General features: G+C 45.5%; 3 protein-coding genes across 3 annotated transcripts; 1 reads left to right on the top strand and 2 right to left on the bottom strand.

The window, feature by feature from the left end:
- The first annotated feature begins 1190 nt into the window (after positions 1-1190).
- Positions 1191-6692, top strand: LOC149307770 (claudin-16-like). Its single transcript, XM_089537114.1, has 5 exons — positions 1191-1367; positions 4311-4446; positions 5499-5663; positions 5971-6035; positions 6316-6692. The coding sequence occupies exons 1-5, from the start codon at positions 1278-1280 to the stop codon at positions 6511-6513; spliced, it is 654 nt and encodes a 217-aa protein (XP_089393240.1). The 5' UTR covers positions 1191-1277; the 3' UTR covers positions 6514-6692.
- A 1475-nt stretch (positions 6693-8167) lies between these two features.
- Positions 8168-13661, bottom strand: LOC149307769 (claudin-16-like). The gene is made up of 6 exons (XM_089537009.1): positions 13591-13661; positions 13252-13365; positions 11946-12048; positions 10821-10985; positions 9728-9919; positions 8168-8751 (listed from the first exon to the last, which is right to left on the bottom strand). The coding sequence occupies exons 2-6, from the start codon at positions 13363-13365 to the stop codon at positions 8660-8662; spliced, it is 666 nt and encodes a 221-aa protein (XP_089393135.1). The 5' UTR covers positions 13591-13661; the 3' UTR covers positions 8168-8659.
- Positions 13662-17579: 3918 nt separating this feature from the next.
- CLDN19 (claudin 19) lies at positions 17580-21420 on the bottom strand. The gene is made up of 5 exons (XM_089534398.1): positions 21198-21420; positions 19875-20039; positions 19412-19496; positions 18390-18536; positions 17580-17962 (listed from the first exon to the last, which is right to left on the bottom strand). The coding sequence occupies exons 1-5, from the start codon at positions 21418-21420 to the stop codon at positions 17929-17931; spliced, it is 654 nt and encodes a 217-aa protein (XP_089390524.1). The 3' UTR covers positions 17580-17928.
- Between the last annotated feature and the right edge of the window lie 354 nt (positions 21421-21774).

Raw genomic sequence — 21774 nt, 5'->3', positions numbered from 1 at the left:
GGTTAAGAAGAGATATGATCGCCCTGTTTAAATACTTGAAGGGATGTCATATTAAGGATGGAGCTAGCTTGTTTTCTGCTGCTCCAGAGAATAGGACCTGGAGCAATGAATGCAAGCTACAGGAAAAGCGATTCACGCTCAACACTGGAGTTTATCACACTAGAGAGATCCCGCGGAGAAAACGGGAATTAAACGCGATATAAAGCAAAGATAACCTGGAAAAGCCCAAAGTTTATCACACGGCGTTGCCGTTAACGTGAAACAATGTGAAGTTAATCCGAACGCAAAGCGGAGGAAACCAGCAGCTTTTTAAATTCGGAACAAACCGAATTTAAAAAAACTGCTGGTTTCCTCCGCTTTAACTGCGGATTAACTTCACATTATTCCGCTTTAGCAGCAATTGCTGTGATAAGCTTTCCGAATTTGCAAATCCTGTTTAAATTCGAATTTAACCTAACTCTCGTTTAACTCCTGTTTTGCTGCGGGATCTCGCCAGTGTGAAAAACTCCATAAAGAAGAACTTCCCTTGGAGTCTCCTTCTTTGGATGTCCTTAAACAGAGGCTGCATGGCCATCTGTCGCGATCTTTGTAGATCACAAGCTAAACATGAGTCAACGGTGTGATGTGGTGACTAAAATAATAATGCCAACATGATTCAAGGCTGCATCAATAGGAATGGGAATGCTTTTGAAGAAAAGACTAGCACCGTTGTCTCTCTCGAATCCTAGAATCATCGAATCCCAGAGTTGGAAGAGACCCCAAGGGGCATCCAGTCCAACTCCTTTCCACCATCCATGAAGACACAATCCAAGCATCCCTGGCAAGCATCTATCTTCTGTTTAAAACCTTCCAAAGAAGGCGACTCCACTCACTCAAAGGCAGCGTCTTTCACTCTTGAACACTGAATTTCTTCCTAATGTTTAGGTGGAATCTCTTTCCCTGCAGCTTCAATCCATTGCTCCGTGCCTTGTTCTCTGGAGCAGCAGAAAACAAGCTTGCTCCCTCCTCAATGTGGCATGCCTTTCTTTTGGTGCATTCAAGAGGAGATGTCAAAAGAGGCAGGCAAGGCAGTCTTGGCCAAAGCACAGCACATCTTTTTAGAAATGTTTTCCCTCTGCTTCCACAAGGGGGGAAAATGCATTGGCTTTGAACACACAATCCCCCCACAGAAGTCCTTTCTCCTCGGAATTGCAGGTTGCCTTCCACCAGGCCACAAGGAAAGGATTTTTGCAACAGGAGGAAAAGTTGCACCTGAATGTGGCATTGCAATCCAAGGCATGGCAGTGGCTGCAGATGTACTAACCCTGGTCTTGGGTGGCCTGGGACTTGTGCTGCTCATTTTGTGCGCTGGATCCGATTGCTGGAGGGTAAGGAGCATTTTTGGTGGGTCTCACAACTATGAGTGTTGCAGAGCTGGAAAAGGTGCAGAGTTGGGAATGGAGAGGAGGACTATAATGCCCAGGAGAATGGGAGCACTTCCCTAGAAAGAGAGTTGCCAAGAGCTGGAGTAGGCATTGCTGGTCTTCCAAGAATTGGCAGACTACAACTCCCATCAACCCCTCACCATTGGTCAGGATGGTGACAGTGCTGGACTCCAACACCGTAAGGACCCCAACTCTGCTTTGGCTGCATCCACACTGCAGAAATAATCCAGTTTGACACTACTTTACCTGCCTTGGCTCAGTGCTATCCAGTCCTGGGAAGTGTAGTTGGCAGAGCTCTCTGGCTCAATGTGTCACAAAACTACAATTCCCGCATTTCCATACCATTGATCCGTGACATTAAAGCGGCGTCAAACTGGATTATTTCTGCATATAGGCGGATGCAGCCTATAACATTTGTCTTATAACGGTGGCCCTCTTTGCACCCAAGGCTGCTCAATTGGCACAGTTTTAACTTTGGTCCTTTGTTGTTTTAATATAAGCTATCATTTTATTTTATTAATCATGAATTTGTAATGATTTGAAATGGTCTGTAGACTAATTCAGTACATCATTCATTGTCATCATCATCATCGCCTATAACATTTGGGGCGTTCTGGGTTTGGAGTGATGGAGACGACTACGGCAAGACATGGTAAAAAGAAGTTTATAACATTATTTTTATACTTGCCCAGTTTTTCTGTTCCATCTCATATTTAAATGCAATGCTTTTGCTGATATTTCAGCCATTGACGAGGCTATTCTAGGATAGCATGGATTGTACATTTTTCTTATTTACTTAGCTTAGTCCAGAACATGTTTTCCATTGTCGGTGCAAATATACAATTGGGATTAGACTACACATTGCTTGGAAAACTTAGTTCACCCATTTAAAATGGAAATCCTACTGGTTTTCAATCCATGCCTGTATCCATTGCCTCTGCAGAGGATGGCAGCTACAGTCAGCCCTCCATATCCATGGCTTCTATAACTACGGATTTAGCTATGTATGGCTTGGAAATATTTTTAAAGAGTTATCAATTCCTAAAAGCAAACTTCGATGTTGCCATTTTATACAAGGGGCACCATTTTATTATGCCATTGTATTTAATGGGACTTGAACATCCATGGATTTTGGTATCCATGGATGGTCCTGGAACCAAACCCCAGCAGATACCAAGGTCCCAATAATAATAATAATAATAATAATAATAATAATAATAATAATAATAATAATAATACCCCATTGTAGCTAATGGGACTTGAGCATCCATGGATTTTGGTATCTACAGGGGTCCTGGAACCAAACCCCAGCAGATACCTAGGTATTAATAATAATAACGCAATTGTATCTAATTGGACTTGAACATCCATGGATTTTGGTAACTACAGGGGTCCTAGTACCAAACCCTAGCGGATACCAAGGTCCACTTAATAATAATAATAATAATAATAATAATAATAATAATAATATACCCCATTGTATCTAATGGGACTTGAGCAGCCATGGATTTTGGTATCTACAGGAGTCATGATACCAAACCCCAGCAGATACCAAGGGCCCACTGTAATAGTATTAACAATATATAATGCCCAATTGTATCTAATGGAACATGAAAATCCATTGATTTTGGTACCCATGGAGGGTCCTGGAACCAAACCCCAGCAGATACCAAGAACCCACTGTTTTTTCTTTGGAAGGTCTCCACCCCAAATCGTTGTCCTATCCAATGATTTTCTCCTCTTCCATCACCCAACCTGTTGTCCTTTCCTTTGTTCCTCCACCAAAAGAATGGCGAACCCTGCTGATAAAGGAGTAGGGAGGGATGCTTTGGATACGCTGGTTTCAGAATGGAGACCCGGTTGCCAGGGGAATGCCATGTGAAAAACGCATCAATGGCTGCCAGGGCCTTGTGGCATTTCTTATGTTTCTGGAAAGGTCAAGGAGACCAGTTTACTAATCTGGCTGTCGCCATGCGAACACTTGGAGCCGTTGCCATTCTTTGACTCGCATTTCCCCCAAAAGGGTAAAGGAGAAAAACTCTGCAGCTGATCCTGCTTCAGTTCCAGAAACCCACTCTGTCAAACTTACTTGCTTGCTCCGTTTCCCATCCATTTTAGGCCCAGGAGAGGTCTTATATTTCATTCCCTATTGAGTCACTTCTTACTGGAAAGAGGGACCATCAATGTCCAACAAACCGGTGTGTGCTAAACTGGAAGACATTACTGCACAGCCACCATTGCAACAACCTTGGCACTCCCCATGTCTATTGAGTCACAGGGGCATTAGTGCCATGGCGAAAGGGTGCCAGTTTTTGCCCACTAACCTCCATATCCATGGTTTCTGTCTGCCATTTCATAGGTGAAAGCCAGGACACATGTGTCCAAGCAACATCAGAGTGTGGTCAAGGAAGCAAAAGACATGAATGAGGAAAGACACACCAGCAAAGAGATGCTGCAGCAGTTTGCTTTTGCCCAAGCCTACTGGGAAGGACAGTATTCTGGCCCTTCCATAGAGTCACAGAGCTGGAAGAGACCACAAGGGCCATGCAGTCCTTCCTTATTATTATTATTATTATTATTATTATTATTATTATTAACCTTTATTTATAAAGCGCAGTAAATTTACACAGCGCTGTATATTCCTGCAGAGTTAATGGAGTGCAAACTAATTTTGCACTTAAAACTCAGTTTGCAACAAGTGAAGTAAGCTGAAGACAAAGAGGGAAAGTGTTAGGAGGAGAGAGAACTTGGGACATATTAAATGCAGCTGAAAAAGCGAGACAAGAGAGGATTAATCAGGATAATGGAGGATATTCTGTCATTATTCTGTCATTATAAAGACCCACTGGCGCTCGTTCTTGCATGCTCTTTCTTCTTTCTTTGCAGCAAGATGCCAAGGATCCCTTGTCTTCGGTGGGCTTGAGCGTTCGGTGCCGGGGGTTGTGGAGCGAGTGCATCTTCGACAACGTGGCTGACCTCTGGACTTGTGACATCCCTGTCTCCTATCTCGGCGAACATCCAGGTAAGATGGTTTTCACAAAAAGCGGGATATAAATCAAAGTTGTATTATTGGTTTATTATAAGAGGGAAACAAACTAATTCCAACAGAAGAGATCGGGGTGTGACGGTGGTTGGTTGGTTGGTTGTTGCAGCAGTTGGTAACTTTGGTGCCATAGTGCTGGGAGGAGTGTGGGTCCCAACACGCACTTCTTCTCCCCAACTTTCCTCATCTCTGCCATCAAGCATCCTCCACATCTCAAGGAAGATAGCTGGGAGGACAGGGAGGATTAGAAGGAAGATACCTTATATACAGATGTGCCCTTTGCTGCCACCTCTCTGCCTTTACTGCCTGACAAAAATGCCCAAGTCCACTTAATAGTAGTGCCAGCCCTGCTCCTCTCCCTTTGCTACATCCCTTCTCTGAAGTGGCATGCATACCCCAAATGTATGTTGCATGTTTAAGTCAATTCTCCCTCTACAAACCCCTGTTGTTGTTGTTATTGTGTATCGTCAAGTCGTTCCCAACTTATAACAACCATAAAGCAAACCGATTGTGTAACTTTCTGGGCTGAGAGTATGTTACTCACTCAAGATCACCCAATGATCTTCTAAAGGCAGGCAGGGGATCGAACCCTGGTCTCCAGAGTCCTTGTCCAATGCTCAAACCGCTGCACAAACCTCAGTACCTTGAGGGGAAAAACACTTGGACATTATCTGGAAAGGTTGCAAATACGTACATGACATGATGCTTGTCTTTGTAATTTTATATGGTACCATGGAAAAAGAATAAGCAAGGATGTCATTCCGCAGGATTTCAGGACCGCGTATGATAAGGTTCCTCCAAAATATTTTGAATAGCAAACCGATTAAATGGGGAGATGATGGGAACACTGTCAGATAGATGTACATTTGGTTGGAAACCCAAGTCATCACAGACGGCTGCGCATCAAGCAGGGAAGGAATCGTATTGAGAAAATGGAGCAGAATTTAGGTGGAGAATATGGCAGAGAGATCCGTCTCATAAAGCCTTTTCCAACTGTATAGTGCTATGATTCTCTCCTGATGTCTCCCCAGCCGTTCTTGTCGTCACACGGGGTTTGGTGATTCTGTCTGGCTTTATGACTCTTTCTGCCGTGCCGCTGTTCGTCGCAGGGATGAATTGCACCAACCTCTGCCATGACAAGGTCCCGCAAAAATACAAGTTTTCCTTTGCTGCTGGGTCCCTGTTTCTCCTAGGAGGTAAGGAAAAGGAGACGTAGAGAAGAACGCAACTCTTTCCCAGGCCTTCGACTACTTGTTTCTAGCCACCTTTCCAAATGACAGCAACGACACCAGGCTTTTGGGTACCTTTAACATCACTCCAAGCTGAGCAACACTTCTGGTGCGGAGATTAATAATAAAATTTAAAGGGATCTTGCAGCACCCTGGAGACAAACTGGAAGATAGAAGTTGGTAGCATGGGCTTTCTCTTTTGGAAGAGAAATCCTATCAAACCGAACATATCAATTGCCGAGACCCACAATGTGGAATTGTCTCTCCTTCATAGGTCTTTCTGGAGCGGTTGCAGTTCTCTGGTATGGCATCGACACAGTACAGAAGTACAAGCTAGAGGTAAGTTTGGCATCACAGAGGAAGGGACTAGTCTCAAAGGTGGCGTTCAGGTAGCTAGAAAATTGAACACATTCTTTAGGGTTGCAGAATGGCAGCTTCAGAAGGAATCATAGAGGCCAGCTAATCCATCCCTGGGTTCTGCATGCAAAGGAGGTTGCTCCACCACTGAACCACTGACCAACTTGTGTTCTAACATCCCTCCCAGGAGCCTCTCTTTTCTTTTCCATTTTGTCAACCGTGGCATTTTCTAAAGGGACTCACTCGCACTGTTCTCTTTCAGGTCAGTTTGGGCATCCCTGGCGTTACGTACGAACTTGGCTATTCCTATTGGATGGCTGCGGTCGGTGTGGCTTGTGCCACTGCCAGTGGGATTTTGTCGATCACTTCCAATAGTTGCCAGGCCAAGAGCTCACAAAAGGAGCAGCGGAGCCTCGGATGCCACCCTTCATCCTCCAGAGGACAGAGGACATACCTGTAAAGGTGGAATCTGACCTCTTAACAGTGGCATCATTAGGGTTGGCATCATCACCCGGTGCAGTAACTCATGGCATTACCCTTCGCTGACCTCCTCCCCTAACTCACCATACAGAATCCTTAGTCATGTATTTTTTGTCCCGATGTTACTCGTAAATTGTGATTCCTGTACATCACCGAATGTAATAGCAATGGTTGTGATAATCAACAACGTGCAAAATTATAGGTGATACCGTTATTGTTTCAATACCTTTATTGTTTTGTGCATTGTGTATTTTTTTTTAACTTTGCTGTATGGCCAATGCAGATACCCTTGGATATGTTTTCTCATACATAGGATCGCCATAGGTCAAAGCTGACTTGAAGTCAACTTCACAACAACAAATTGCCATAGGCATTACCAGTACTAAAGAACCAGCATGGTGTAGTGGTGTTGTGGTTTGAATGCTGGACTACAACTCTGGAGATCAGGGTTGTTGTTGTTGTTGTTGTTGTTGTTGTTGTTATTATTATTATTATTATTATATTTTCCTATATCCCACCTTTTCCCCCATACAGGGACTCAAGGCGGGTTTGATTCCCAGCTCAGCCATGGAAACCCACTCTCAGCCCCAGAAAATGCAGTGATAAGCCTTAGGATTGCCATAAGTCGGAAATAACTTGAAGACACACAACAACAATAATATCAGTACTGTCTTGGGGTTTCTAGAGATGGGAACAAGACAGTCTTGGTCGACTTGCATGCTCCTCCTCAGACCCACTGAAGCCAATGGAGAATGGTGCTCCATTTCAGTCATTTAACTGCTCATGTTCTCAAAGAAGGCAAGGGACCCGAAGGCAAGGTACAGTAAGGAGCAATAGCCATATGGCCCATTCCCACTTACATTTAAACCGGTGTGCGGTTCACCTTCACTCTGTGTTAGTAAATCGATTCCAAAAGCTCCGTTGCTCCCACTATGAAAGCAGATCATTTCATTATTCCCTTGTAATCGCTTCTTGTTTTGGCACGATTGTCATTCCCACTAGTTTGCGCCAATTCAAAATGCATGTCAATCATCTTTGCGTTATCAATGATGTAAGCGGCAGCCTGGGCAGCCCGGCTCGGGAACTATATATATATATATATATATATATGAAATAAATTGATAGAAGAATCAATTGATTGGTTTTGAAACTACTTGCCTGACTATGAGCTGCCATTGGATCGCCCAGGTAATTGCAAGTAGTTGCAAAATCAATGAATCGACTCTTCTATCCCACTTCCAAGCATTCTTAGGCGCGTTACAGATGGCCCAGAAGGGGCAGTCTCGCGCCGCTGCTGGTTGCTGCGTCCAGGAACTGCAGCATCCAAACCGCGCGGTTCCCGGACGCAGCAAAGAAGGAGCGCGAAAATCGTGCTCCTTCCTGGGCCCCGGAAAAGACGCCGCGAGGCACTAGTCGCGCACTCGTGGCGTCACTTCTGCTGTGTGACATGCAGACGCAAAGCGTCTGCTACGTCAAAATGGTGGCGCCCATCTGTATGCGGCGCCGCCATTTTGACGTAGTCATTATGCACGAGGAGCAAGGCGCGTCAGGAAGCGCTGCCCCTCGCGTGTAATGACGGCGCGATGACGGCGCCTCATGGGCCCGTCTGTAACGCGCCTTTGCATTTGAAACAGAACAGGCGGGGGGGGGGGGAATGGTGGACCTACCAAAAACTGAGGACGGATGGTAAACACCCCTCTGCCATTAGTCCTCCCCTCCAGAATGATGCAGTTCAGATCCTTCATTCCCACTTGTTGAACACGCTTTGGAATCGATTCTTTTCAAAAGAACCGCTATGAAACTTGTGTCTGGAAAAACCGGGGTTTTGCGTTTGCCTAGCTTTATGGTGACAGGAATCGATCAAAGTCGGATCGGAACCGGTTTCAAATGGGAATGATGGCCATATAACCCAATTGGGGATTCGCTTTAAATCATAGCGGGAACGCACCCGTAGTATGGCTGAAAGGCTCTGAGGATCATCAACAACCCCTCTTTCAGCATAGAGGCTTCAACAGGGACCAAACCATGATAACAGAGCTGGAGGGATGGTGGAGAGTCTTGGACATGAACAGATACCCGGCAGCGAAGTCCTCAATCCCATCCAAAAGGGCCTTTTTGAGCCTGGATCACACTCGGGAAGCGACGGCATACATCTTGGATGGGATGGTTCGTGAGTGGTACACGGTGCGTTGAAACCTCCTGGAAGGGGCAGAGTCTGCTTTAGAAAGAAAGAAAATAAGTGACAGGATTTGCAAAGATATATACGGTGCTCTTGTGCTCTTGGAGAGGTTTGCCTCCATTGTCTTATCATCCGAATAACAACCCTTTGAAGTAGATCAGTATTCTCTCCATTTTGCAAATGGGCAGATTAGGGAAGGGAAGAGTATTTTAAAATATGATATAAGGCTGTGCATTTTGAGTGTTAAGATAAAAAGAATCCTGGATGAATGATAAAAATTATAGTTTGGGACATTTTAAAATTATTATTATTATTATTATTATTATTATTATTATTATTATTACAATATTTGCCTATGATGATTTTGCTAAGAAAATAGCATTTTCTGTGCAGGAAATAGCATGAATCTGAGGAATCAGACCGAGTCTATGGAAGCTCATGCTACAACTTCTTTCATTTGGCCTCAAAGATGTTACTTACAAGATCCCTTTGTATACTGATTTTTTCCAGACTAACAAGGCTATGGCGTTTATCACACTGGGGCTAATTTCAGCATTAAAGAGAGATTAAAGCGCATTTAAAGCATCCTGCAAATACAGAGAAAATGGAGAGGGATTGTGCGAATGATTATCACATGCAATTGCACAAATAAAGCGACATCGGAAATGCATTGTCCTGCAGTAAAAAGATGCATGTTAATGCTTCTTTGTGACCGCTTTAATGGCAGGTTTTGTGCGGCGTCATGAGAAATCATTTTGGGTAATTATGTGATTTTTTCACAATATTCACAGGATAAGCTCCCGATCCCCTTTGTGTGATAAACTCCTATATCACTGAATGAGTATGTTAGTTAATGCATTATTCCATCTTTGTAAAAGTTATTATTTCCCAGATTTTATATAACCAGCCTGGATGGATTTTTATTGCTTATGAAAGGAGTGGGAATTAGGAGCCTGAAACTTGCCTTGGACAATTTAGGAGAACGTATTACCATCTTTGTGCCCCCTTTACTGACCTTTGATGGCATAAAGGCAGCAGGTGAGTGCAATGGATGCCACCAAGCACCCCACGGATCCAGCCATGCCCATCCAGCAAGACCAGCCAAAGTCGTAGTGGACGCCCAAGAACACGCCATGGAGCACCAAAGTGACTCTTTCCATGTAGACGTCAACGGCGTACCAAATGGAGCCCACCAATCCAAGGATGCCTTGCGGGGGACCAAAAAGGACAACAACCGAATTATAGAATTGGAGGGAACCCCAAAGGTGCATCTGCACTGCCGAAATAATCGAGTTAGACACCACTTTAACTGCCATGGCTCTATATCCTACATCCTGGGGAATCCTAGGATTTGCGGATTTGCAAACTTCTCGTTTGGAGAGCTCTAGTGCCTCCCCAAACTGCAAAACTCAAGACTCCATAGGATGGTACCATGGTTGTTAAAATGGAATCAAAGCATTATAATTACGTCATGTGGAAGTGGTCGACAGCCAAGAAAAGCCAATGCTTTTTGGGAACAGTTTGGGAACCAGCGGAGTGGTGATTTCCTTTGGCAAAGATGATTTCAGATGCCAACCGCTCCATTGCTACAGCTTATTTTAATAATAATAATAATAATAATAATAATAATAATATATTTATATGCCGTCTTTCCCCCGGAGGATCAAGGCGGCTCACAGCATCAGGTAAAAGACAGTATAAAATACAACATACAATTAAAATACACCTCATTTATTCCCTCGTCCCTCCAACCATACTATAGTAAAATACCATTAAACGATTAAAAGAATTAAAAAATTAAAAATCACAATAGTCAACATTTTACACAAGATACTGAGCTGCTGCCTGCATCACAGTGATGCCATCCATGCCAACCCATTCATTTCCAAGCCTCTCTTAACAAACCTATGCGCTCTATGCATGGTTCATTGGTTGTTTCGAAAGGAACAACAACCCAGAAAGTTGATATTGCCAAATACTGGATCCTGTCAACCTCGGAAGAGATGCATTAGCTTCATGTTGCAGCTCAAACCTTGTCTGCACAGTCATGTTGCAACGTAGATTCCTTCTAAGTCAACAAAAGCAGAGCAATGGAAGGCGCTACTTACTTCCAACTCCGAGCACTAATCCCGACGAGTAGCACATCTTCAGCTTGACTTGGGGTTCATCCTTGAGAAACTTGACGCAGTCAAGACTTAACACCAGAAAGGCCAAAGCAAATCCGGAGAGGATATCGGCCGTGATCAGCAATGCCCGGGTGACCACGATTTTCACTGGGAAAAAATAGGGTAAAGCCAAAGTGGGCAAAGGATGGTCAGCCACTGTCCAAGAGCTATTATTTGGCTATCTTCCCTCCTTGCATTACTTTGGCCCTGTCTGTACCTGTGGCTGCATCTACACTGCAGAATTAATGCAGTTTAGAACCACAGAACCATAAAATCATAGAGTTGGTGGAGACTCCAAGGGTCACCCTGTTCAACCCCCTTTTGCCATGCAGGAACTCACAACCAAAGCACTCCTGACAGATGGCTATCCAGTTTGACATTGCTTTAACCGCCATGGCTTCATGCAATGCTATGGAATTTGTGGATTTATAGTTTTATGATAGCTAAAGTGGTGTCGAACTGCATTAATGTTGCAGTGTGGCAGCAGCTCTAGTTGGCCCAATAAAAGTATCACTGTTTGGAGTTTGGTGAGACACCAGCACTCTTTGGCAGAGAAGGCGGAAGACCTTGTAAAACTACAAAGCCCAGGTTTCTACAGGATGGAGCTGCAGCACTTAAAGTGGTGTCAAACCGCATTATTTCTACAATGGGAATGCACCCAAAGTCAATGGCAATTGGCAAACCTCTGACCGAATCTTGCTGAGAAAACCCTAAGACAGTGGTTCCCAAAGTGTGGTCCTCCAGATGTTTTGGACTTCAGCTCCCAGGTTTCCTGACCATTGACTGGGGCTTCTTGAAGTCCAAAACACCTGGAGGACCATAGTTTGGGAATCACTAGGACATGGTCACTAAAAGTTGGAGCTGATGGCCCATAAGAACAACACAACAACAAATGCAACTAGACAGAAGCTGAGTAGATGGTCCAAAGCAAGTTAGGAGAAGGTCGGACCAACTTCCATCTTCAAGATGGGCTTCAGTTTGGAATAGGAGGTTCAAATGCATAAAGGTTCAGATGTCCTGCATACATCCTAAATGGCTAAAATACATGGACCCTAACTGGAAACGTACATGGATGGTCGGCTAAAATAGAATCGTACTGGTCACAGGTCCGGATGCCGTCTTGCATGTTGGTGACACACTCCCTCCAAAGCCCCCGGCATTTGTGACTCACCTAGGAAGCAAACGAAATGCAGTGTGGAAACACATCACCACCACCACCACCACCACCATCATCATCATCACCATCATCGCATCTGTCATTGTCCTTGTTGCCACCATCACTGCTACATGATGTATATATTGCGTTCCAGGGTAACACAACCCTCTCAAGGCCACTGACACAATAAAATTATTCATTCAGGAGCCAAATCAGAGCCAAATGCAAGGTTCACACAATAGGAACATCATGAAATTCAGTCCAAACCCCAGCAATCGTAACAACAGCAGCTGTTATACTTCCAGTGCAAAAGTACTGGCTAAGTATATGTGGATAAGTTAAATGCAGCAGTGTAAGCAACCAAATTGAATACTGGTCTTCAGAGTTGTAGTCCAACACTTGAACCAATAATAATAATAATAATAATAATAATAATAATAATATGTATTTCTATCCCTCCACTCCAGCAAGATCGAGGCGGCTTACATCAATAAAATCCATACAGTGCAATACAATAAATCCCACTATCCCCTCCCTCCTTAAACCAAATCAACATAAGAATTACAACTTAATGATAACTACACACTGGGCATAGGTTCTCATGACTGCCATAGAGGAACTATGCACTTATAACCCATAAGAAACCAATAGGATCTCGTAAGAGATCAATAACTGACCAATTTTAAGAGACCAATAGCATTACAGTTATCAAGGCAGCGTGGCATAGTGGTTTGAGCCTTGGACAATGACTTTGGAGACCAGAATTCAAAGATATAGCCATGTTCGTCTGTAGAATCAGTGTGTAGCGAGATCTTGTAGCACCTTTGAGAATCACTGAAAGAAAAAGGTTGGCAGCATGAGCTTTCCTAGACTTCAGTCTACTTCCTCAGATGCACTTGGATGTAAGCCTACGAATGTTCATGCTACCAACTTCTTTCTTTCGGTGAGTTTCAGATGTGCTACAAGATCTCTCTGGAGACCAGGGTTCGATTTCCAGCTCGGCCATGAAGTCCAATGGGTGACCTTGGGCAAGTTGCACTCTCTCAGCCTCAGGGGAAGTCAATGGCAAGCCTCCTCTGAAGAAACTTGTTAGGACAACCCCAGGATAGGTCGGACTTTGGATTGCTATAAGTCAGATGTGACTTGAAGGCACGCGCCACCAGGATCAGTCACAAGTGGCCTCAAAAGTCCCCTATCCAGCATCTGCATTATGCTCACCTCTAAGCTGTCGTCGGCATTGACCATCCAGCAGTCTGTCCAAGTGGCTGCAATGAGGAAGAGGGTTGAACTGAATGCCACGCAGAAGGATGCCAGCTGCAAAACCACGGCCATCTGGAGAACGGGGAGAGGCCAGAAGAACAGACACATCAGGCTTTGGATCTATTTGCTCTACTAAATGTTATCAACTTGTGTTCCAGTTTCACTGCCTTGGCTCCCTTTCATGTTGCATTGCCACACAACATAAGCAAGCTCAAGTCCCATTAAATACAATGGAGTAGTAAAATGGTGCCCTTTGCTTTTTGGAATGTATATACATCAAAGATCACCAAATTTTACCTTTTAAGCTGAAATATCTGGGGTCCCAACCATCATCCCGGTGAAGCGGCAGAACCTCTGGAGCGAATGTGAGAGCCAGGTAAGTGTATAATGGAGAGCTTTAAAAATGCCAGCAAAGTTAGCAGATGCTTGGTCCAGAAAAGCAGCTAGGGTTGCAACAGTCACCTGGCGGCATCCACTCCCCCTTCCACCCTCAACATTTCCTTTGGGGAAAAAGAAAAAGAAACCCATGTCAGCTGTGCTTTGGGCATTAGGGCGTGATGGGTCCCTTTGCAATTAAAATAGCCATGGGTCAGAAAACACGAACAGCGTCTGAAGCAGGTGTTGGCATCTTCGGGAGCCTGGCAGGCAACCCTGACCCAGCGGTAATTCTCCATCTACTGCTAAATCCATTACTTCTGAGGCTGAGGTTGGATCAAGTATTGTGGGAATTGGAGGGTCCTGCTATTCTGTCCCCAAAGAGAGAGATCAAGCGGAGTGACTTTCTGGTTTCCTTCCCGCAAGTGCATTCAGAAGTTCCCACTATATGGCCTCGTTCCCACTACGTTTTAAATCGGTTCGCAAATCGGTTTGAAGCAGCTTAAATGACCCTGGTTCACACTTGAAGCGATTCAGAGAGGGGGGCCATGCGCTAGACCCATTTAACCCGTGCCTTTGTGACACGGATTTCCCCCCGTGACTTTTTGGATAAACCAATTCTGCGCAAGTGTGAACCGGACGCGGATATGAATCGATGTAAATTTGCCCTTCAGCTGGCTGAAGCGGGTCTGTTTTGAATCGATTCATTTGTCAATGTGAACCACAAGTGGGTTATTTTATTTTATTTCACAGCCAGAAAATGAGATGGAAGCAAATATAGTGCGAACCACACTCTGCCGCCAAACCGATCCATCGATTCGGATCATAAAGTGATATATTTGTAAGTGGGAATGCGGCCTTTAATACGTGGCTTGTAGCATGTGAAGTCATTACTCCATTTCCAACAGGAGCCAAACTTGTGCAAAGCCCACAAGACAGACATGGAGGTATAATGGGCTGCTGTAAGTCGGGAAACGACTTGAAGGTGCACACCAACCACAGTTTTGCAACTGCAGCAGTCTGGAGAACTGGGGAGGCAGATTTTCTGCCAAATGTGGGTGCTCCTGCTAATGCTGATGCCAGATTTCCCTCGCTGCTGTGAACAAATGAATCCTTTGCACTGTTGTGCCTTGCTGTTTAGCATCAGACAGCTTTGATGGCAGCGTCTGATAAAATGGAGAAGGCTGAAAGAAAGAGCTCTGTGTCTGTGTTTCGAGCCTCCTCAGCCGCATCTGTGCAACTCCAAATCTTGAGTCATAGAATTGCCAAGGTTGCTTTGCTACCCAGCCAATTTTTATCATTGAGAGTTTGACCATTCATAAAGAGAAGATCAAACTTTTCACCCATGTTTGCTCTCCTTGTCCTGTTCTCAGGACCAAGAGAGGAGATAAGCCGAGAAACCTCCTCCCTCTTGGCAAGATGAATCCAAAACCCACACACAAACCGGTGCAAGAGCCGAGAACATAAACCATATTCCCAGTTGAATTTTTATCATGAAATTGCAAGGTGGGTTTTCTTTGTCCCAGTCCTTGACTTGTGCACTTGCAATATGGAAGCAATAATGCTTGTGCATAATGCTGTAGCCCTTGCCTGTTAAATCTGTTCATTGACCAATACTCTTGGTTGCCTGGGCAATGTATGGTTTATTGATCATCCAGCTATTTAAAACACAACCATGACATGACTTAAGTCTACGAAAGCTCATGCTGACAACTTCTTTCTTTCAGTCAGTCTCAAAGGTGCTACAAGATTTCTCTACATGATGGCTGGCATAACAGATGTCCAGCCTGAGCTACTGTGACTCCATGCGCTTGGGTTCTGCAGAGGCTGGAATTCTTTACCGACTTATTCCAACTTATGGAGACCTTACAGTGAATCTGTTAGTGTTGGTGTGTGCCTTCCAACTTATAGTGACCCTTTACCAAGGTTTTCTTGCCAGGTTTCTTCCGAAGGGGTTTGCCATGGCCATCCTCTGAGGCTGAGAGAGGACGACTTGCCCAAGGTGACCCAGTAGGGTTTTGTGCAGGGAATCGATATCCAAAGTCACTGTCCAATGCTCAAACCAATAAAAAACACCAACAAATAAGGGAAATATATATAGTTTTTTGTGGGTCTTTTGGGCTATGTGACCATATTCTAGAAGAGTTTATTCCTGACGTTTCACCAGCATCTGTGGCTGGCATCTTCAGAGAATGCTGGCATGGAAGTGAGTGAGTATATGGAATGTATACCCCACTCTCTTCCATGCCAGCATTCTCTGAAGATGCCAGCCACAGATGCTGGCGGAACGTCAGGAATAAACTTTTCTAGAACATGGCCACATAGCCCAAAAGACTCTCAAAAAACTATGGATGCCGGCCATGAAAGCCTTCGACTTCACAAAATATATATGCGCTACACTTTTCAAGGTGGCACTCTTGCCCTGAGAGTCCTCTCCTTCCCTCTGAGAAGGGGGTCCAGACTCTGAGTTCTGAGCAACCTGTTATTTTGCAACTGGCATCAAAGGTCCACCTTGTATCAAAGGTCCACCTTGTCTGGCGTTGGTCATCTTTTCCCCTTGCCCTCATCTCCAAGGGTCTGGGTTCGTTCAATGTTTAGCTGTTGCTTCCAGCCTTAGCCCCTTCTTTAGCCGCCATTTCTCCACATTCTCTTTGCTTTTTTTGGACCGACGGCAGAAGGAAATTCTAATTAACTTAATCTGTCTGCACAATCCGATGCCATGAAAAGCAGTGGAAGGGGATGTAAGCTTCTCCCCTGCGGTTTTCGAGTTTGGCTTCGGGCGAACCTGGACTAATTGGGTCTGCTTTTTAAAAGTTCAAGCTCTGAAAACTCTCCACAGCGACCAAACCGCGCTGCAGTTGCGCCGAAGGAGAGAGAGTCAGAGCTGCTGGGAACTGCACTTTTAGATCCACAAAATGGGGGAACTGATCTGACCTGTTTGGGGTACAATTCAAGATGGTGGTCGACACAATATTAAAGTGTGGTGTAGTGGTTTGAATGTAGGACTAGGACTCTGGAGATTGGGGTTGCTCTCTTGGCCATGGAAATCTGTTGTGCAATCTTGCTTGAGTCACATCCTTTCAGTTCCAGAAAACCTTCTGATAGCATTGGACTATGGGCTCGAACAGACAGGCCAAAATAAAGCTGCTTCAGGTCACTTTGGAGGTATGCTGTTTAAATGATGCATGTGTCCTAAGAGGCTGGAAGCTGCTCCAAAGCTGCGCTCTGGTTCTTAGGACTGGAACATAGCTTTGGTGCGACTACTGGCCTCTTAGGACGCATGCATCATTTAAACAACATACTTCCAAAGTGACTCGAAGCAGTTTTATTTTGGCCTCTGTTTGGGCCTGATGACTCTGGAGACCAGGGTTCGAATCTTGGTTTGGCCACGGACACCTACTGGGTGATCCTGGACAAGTCACATTCTCTCAGCCTCAGAGGGTGGCCATGGCAAACCCCATCCAAAGAAGCTTAGCAAGAAAACCTTGGCAAGGGTCACCATGCGTTGGGAACAACTTGAAGGCGCACACCACCAACAGCCTTAAATTAATGTTCCAGCCTTGAATAAATTCTTTCCAAACAGAGCAAAGATGTTGATCGCACTGTAAATAATTTTGTCGAGGGTGCATCTACATTGTAGAAATAATGCAGTTTTTAAGTGCCGTAGCCCTATCCTATTGAATCCCGGGATTTGCAGTTTTGCAAGGTCTTTTGCCTTCTCTGCCAAAGAGCGCTGGTGCCTCGCCAAACGATAAATCCCAGGTTTCTGTAGCATGCAGCCATTCCAGTTAAAGTGGTGTCAAACTGCATTATTTCTGCAATGCAGATGCACCCTTAGCATCACAAATCAACCCAGAATCGCATGTGAGGTGTAGGGAGGAACGCAACAAACTTTCGAAACAAGCTGGCGATAAAAATATTTTAATAATACCGATTTTAGTACAAACCATTAGATACAGAGTTGTCGGCTTTAAAAACAGAATAATAATAATAACCAGAGCCATCCTTTGAACACTATAAAGACAGTACCAGGGGAAATGTTAATGCAGCATTTATAGTACAAGAAGAGCAGATCCCATTCAGCGTTGTGCTCCTGATTTTTGGTTTGGTTTTGTTTGGCAGCTTGACATGGAAAAAGGAATCTCAGGGCACCGTTTGGGGATTTTTTAATATACACATATATATAAATGTCCCGGCTTACAGCCATTTTGGTCCCTCTGGAAGGAAAAGCGTGGGGCCGTGTCGCTTCCCTTGCCGACATTATACGTTTTGCTCTCCCCTTTTTACAGTGGGTCTGAAAAAGCAAGGGAAAATAAGAAACAAAAAGAAGGAAAAGAAGAAGAAGAAGAAGAAGGGCTGTTAATTCCAAGACGTCGGAAAGAAACAGCACCTTGAGAGCATTCCCTCCCTTACCATCCTCATATTCATATAGGGCCTCTTATAGGGTTTTGGAAAAAGCTGGGAAGGCTGCAAGAATTGCAGGTGCCAACGCAGGCTCAGGTTTGAAAAAGAAGCAGAAGGAAAAACCCTGAGAATGACCAGATCCTAGCATCAGACACCCAGCAGCCCAACCAATGCAAAAGATCCAGCCTTAGAAGAGAAATGAAAATGCCTTTTGCATTTTCCAGACCACTGGTTGCTCCTTGGGACCCGTCTAGAAGTGAACCTCGCTTTCACTCGCTTCCTTCTCTCTGCTAAAGAGAGATGGGGTTCACACATACTCTCTTGCGGTCGAAGGCTGGGACTGCCGGTAATACTGCTGTCCTCTATCTTCAGGTTTGGGGCAAGAACAGGACAGGAACGCGCCCCCCAGGAGGGTCAAGCTGGCCGCCGACCAACCTACAAAGAGAGCCGGTCCAAATTCGTACCTGGGAAGACAAAGGATGGAGAAACATCGCTATGTTAGTCTGGAAGATCATGACGCAAAGGGATCTCGCAGTACCTTTGAGACTCACTGGAAGACGTAAGCTGGGAGCATGAGCTTTCACAGACTTGAGCCTACTTCCAAGGAGGTTGGATGGAAGCAAGGTTTAAAGAGGCCTGGAAATATGTCCAAGGGAATTGCACCCTGAGCTGAATGTAGCAGCGATGGATTCAAGTCTTTCAGTCTAAATTTCAAGTCAGCACTCAAGTCCTTGCAAGATACTTTCAAGTCAAGTCTCAAGTCTCTGGCTTCAAGTCTCAAGTCCTTGCTATGTGACCATGTTTCGAAACAGTTTATTCCTGATGTTTCACCAGCATCTGTGGCTGGCATCTTCAGAGAAAGAGTGGTTAAATGATTGCTTTTAATTGTCCATGTGGATAATTTTGGATTTTGGAATAATTCGGATTTTGGCATTCCAGATAAGGGAGACTACGCTTGTAAAGAGTAAAAATAACATGAGCTCTATATATCTATATATTGGTTTCATTTGCTATGGTCTTTCTCGCCTTCTCCATTAATAAAGGATGCCCTTCTTGCTCTGTGCCATCTTAGGAACCCTCCGAAGGCGGCCAGATTGGCCACAACAGGACTTCAAAAAATAATGGGATAGTAAGTGGAGGTCCCAAAAGGTTGATTATTATTACAGTGCAATTCAAAAGCAGTTTTCCCACACCCCAAAATAATAATAATAATAATTATTATTATTATTTATATTCCACCTTTTCCCATTGGGAATCAAGGCAGATTACAGCAACTGTAAAAACATCATGAAATAAAATTACAATTCAAAATGCCACCCTTCTCTTGCCACCTTCTTACCTTGCGTTCACTGGCGTGCTAGGATTGAAGAATTCGTAGGTCACCCTTGCAGCGTACCACGAAACCGCGGTCATTGTGCACAGACCTAGATAGAAAGAAAGCGACGGTGAGGAATCCTTAGGATTATCTACAGAGAATACAGATGATGGCCAAACTCTGTGGCATGTTGATGTTTCCTGAATAGCACTTCCAATGCAACTCTGATCCGGAAAAGTAATAATGCTATCAGGCCCTTCATAAGCCTCCAAGCCAGCTGACATGAGGCTTTGCCATTATATATTCTCCCAAATGCATCTTCCCATCTTGCAGAATATGTTATTTAAGGGCCCCAAATGACAAGATATCTGGTACGACCCATTCCATGTGCATTTCCGGACTCACCCAGAGCAGGTATCCCTATTGCTATAGGTGAATTCAGGGCCATAAAGTGAAACTTAATAGGGTATGCAAGTGTTTCACTTACCTGCCAGTAGGAAGAAGACACCCCCCAAAACAGCGATCCAGCTTTTGGCCACAGGATTCTCATCCCCTACTTTGGTGCATTTCATCCCAATGACACTCACAATGACCCCCACGAAGCCCAGGAGGATCGAGACCACCATAAGGGCCCGGGACATCTGGATATGAACTGTAAAGCCAAGGAAGGGTTCGGTTCAGTTTTTGCAGCTTCCATGAGAAAATGCACAGCAGAAACAATCCAGTTTGACTCTGCTCTAACTGCCATGGCTCCACTGGCAAAGCTTGGGCAAGCCATACTTTCTCAGAGCCAAGGGCAACCTCTTTCAGCCTTAGAGAAAATTAAAGGCAAACCCTTTCTGAAGAAACTTGCCAAGAAAACCCCGTAATAGGTTTCGCCTTAGGGTTGCCATACGTTGGAGATGACTTGGAGGCACACAACAACAACATCTTTTGGTATACATGGTTTCTAGCTGCTCCCTAGTTGACAGTAAATGCCCTCTGTCCATGCTCAGGTTTCCAGCTACTCCCTAGTGACCAGAAATGTCCTCTGCCCATGCTCAGAGGAGCTCTTCCCTAATGACAATACATGTCCTCTGTCCATGCTCTGAGAAGCCCTTCTCTGCTGCAGAATGGAGGGCTTCCTAGTGGCAAGGAAGGCCTCTGTCCATGCTCAGGGGACCCTTCCACAGTGACAACAAAGGCTCTCTGTGCCTGCTCAGGGGACCCTGCCCTAGTGACAGTAAGTGCACTCTTTGCATACTCAGAGGACCTTTCCCTGCAGCAGAAGGGATGGCTTCCAAATGGAAAAGTGACCCTTCCCCAGTGAGAATAAGTGCACTCAGTGCATGCTCAAAGGCGCCTTCCCTAGTGGCAGCCTATGCCCCCTGTCCATGCTCAGAGGACCTTTCCCTGCAGCAGAAGGGAGGGCTTCCAAGTGGCAAAGTGACCCTTCCCTATTGGCAGTAAGTGCATTCTGTGCATGACCTGAGGCCCCTTCCCTAGTGACTGCATATGCCCTCTGTCCATGCTCAGAGGTCCTTTCCCTGCAACAGAAGGGAGGGCTTCCAAGTGGCATCAAGTGCCCTCTGTGCATGCTCAGGGGACCCTTCCCTAGTGGCAGTAAGTGCATTCTGTGCATGATTAGAGGTCCTTTCCCTAGTGACTGCAAATGCCCTCTGTGCATGTTCAGGGGACCCTTCCCTAGTGACAGTAAGTGCATTCTGTGCCTACTCAGGGGCCCCTTCCCCAGTGGCTGCCAGTGCCCTGTGTGCCTGCTCCCAGCTTCCCCTCCCCTGCCCCTGCCCTGCCCTGGCACCCTGGCACCCACCGTCGAGGGCGAGGAGGGAGTCGTGGAGCCTGCACTGGACCTGTCCGGTGCTTTGGGAGGCGCAGCTCATCCAGAGCCCCTCGTAGAGCCCCACAGCAGTGATGATGGCATCTCCGGCGTAGGAGCTCTGCTTCCACTGGGGCAGCGCAGAGGCACAGATGATGCCCACCCAGCCCCCCAACGCCAAGAAGTAGCCCACCAGCTGCAGACCAGCGCTGGCCATGGCAGAGAAATGCTGCCCTCCTCCTCCTACTACTTCCCTGCCTCCATCCCTCCCTCCCAGGGGCTGGCACCAGGAGGAGCCACCAGGATGCCCAACAGCCTGCCCAGCCCCTTCTGACCCTCCAGGGGAAGGACGTTGGGTGGGTAGGATATCCACCTACCCACCTGCCCACCCTCCTTTTCGCTGCAAGGCATCCATGGCTTGTTCTTTTCTGACTTATGGGGACTCAAAGATAAACCTGCCACAGTTTCTCCAGAGGGAGGTTTGCCCCTGCCATCCTCTGAGGCTGAAAGAATGTGACTTGCCCTCTGTCCATGCCCTAGTGACTGCAAATGACTTCTCTTGGCTGCAAGG

This window comes from Sceloporus occidentalis, unplaced genomic scaffold (assembly GCF_023333645.1).
Source record: "Sceloporus occidentalis isolate IW3139 unplaced genomic scaffold, rSceOcc1.0.p SCAF_8, whole genome shotgun sequence".
Lineage (NCBI taxonomy): Eukaryota > Metazoa > Chordata > Lepidosauria > Squamata > Phrynosomatidae > Sceloporus > Sceloporus occidentalis.
The sequence above is the reverse complement of the archived record's forward strand: the minus strand, read 5'-3'. Positions and strand labels throughout refer to the sequence as shown.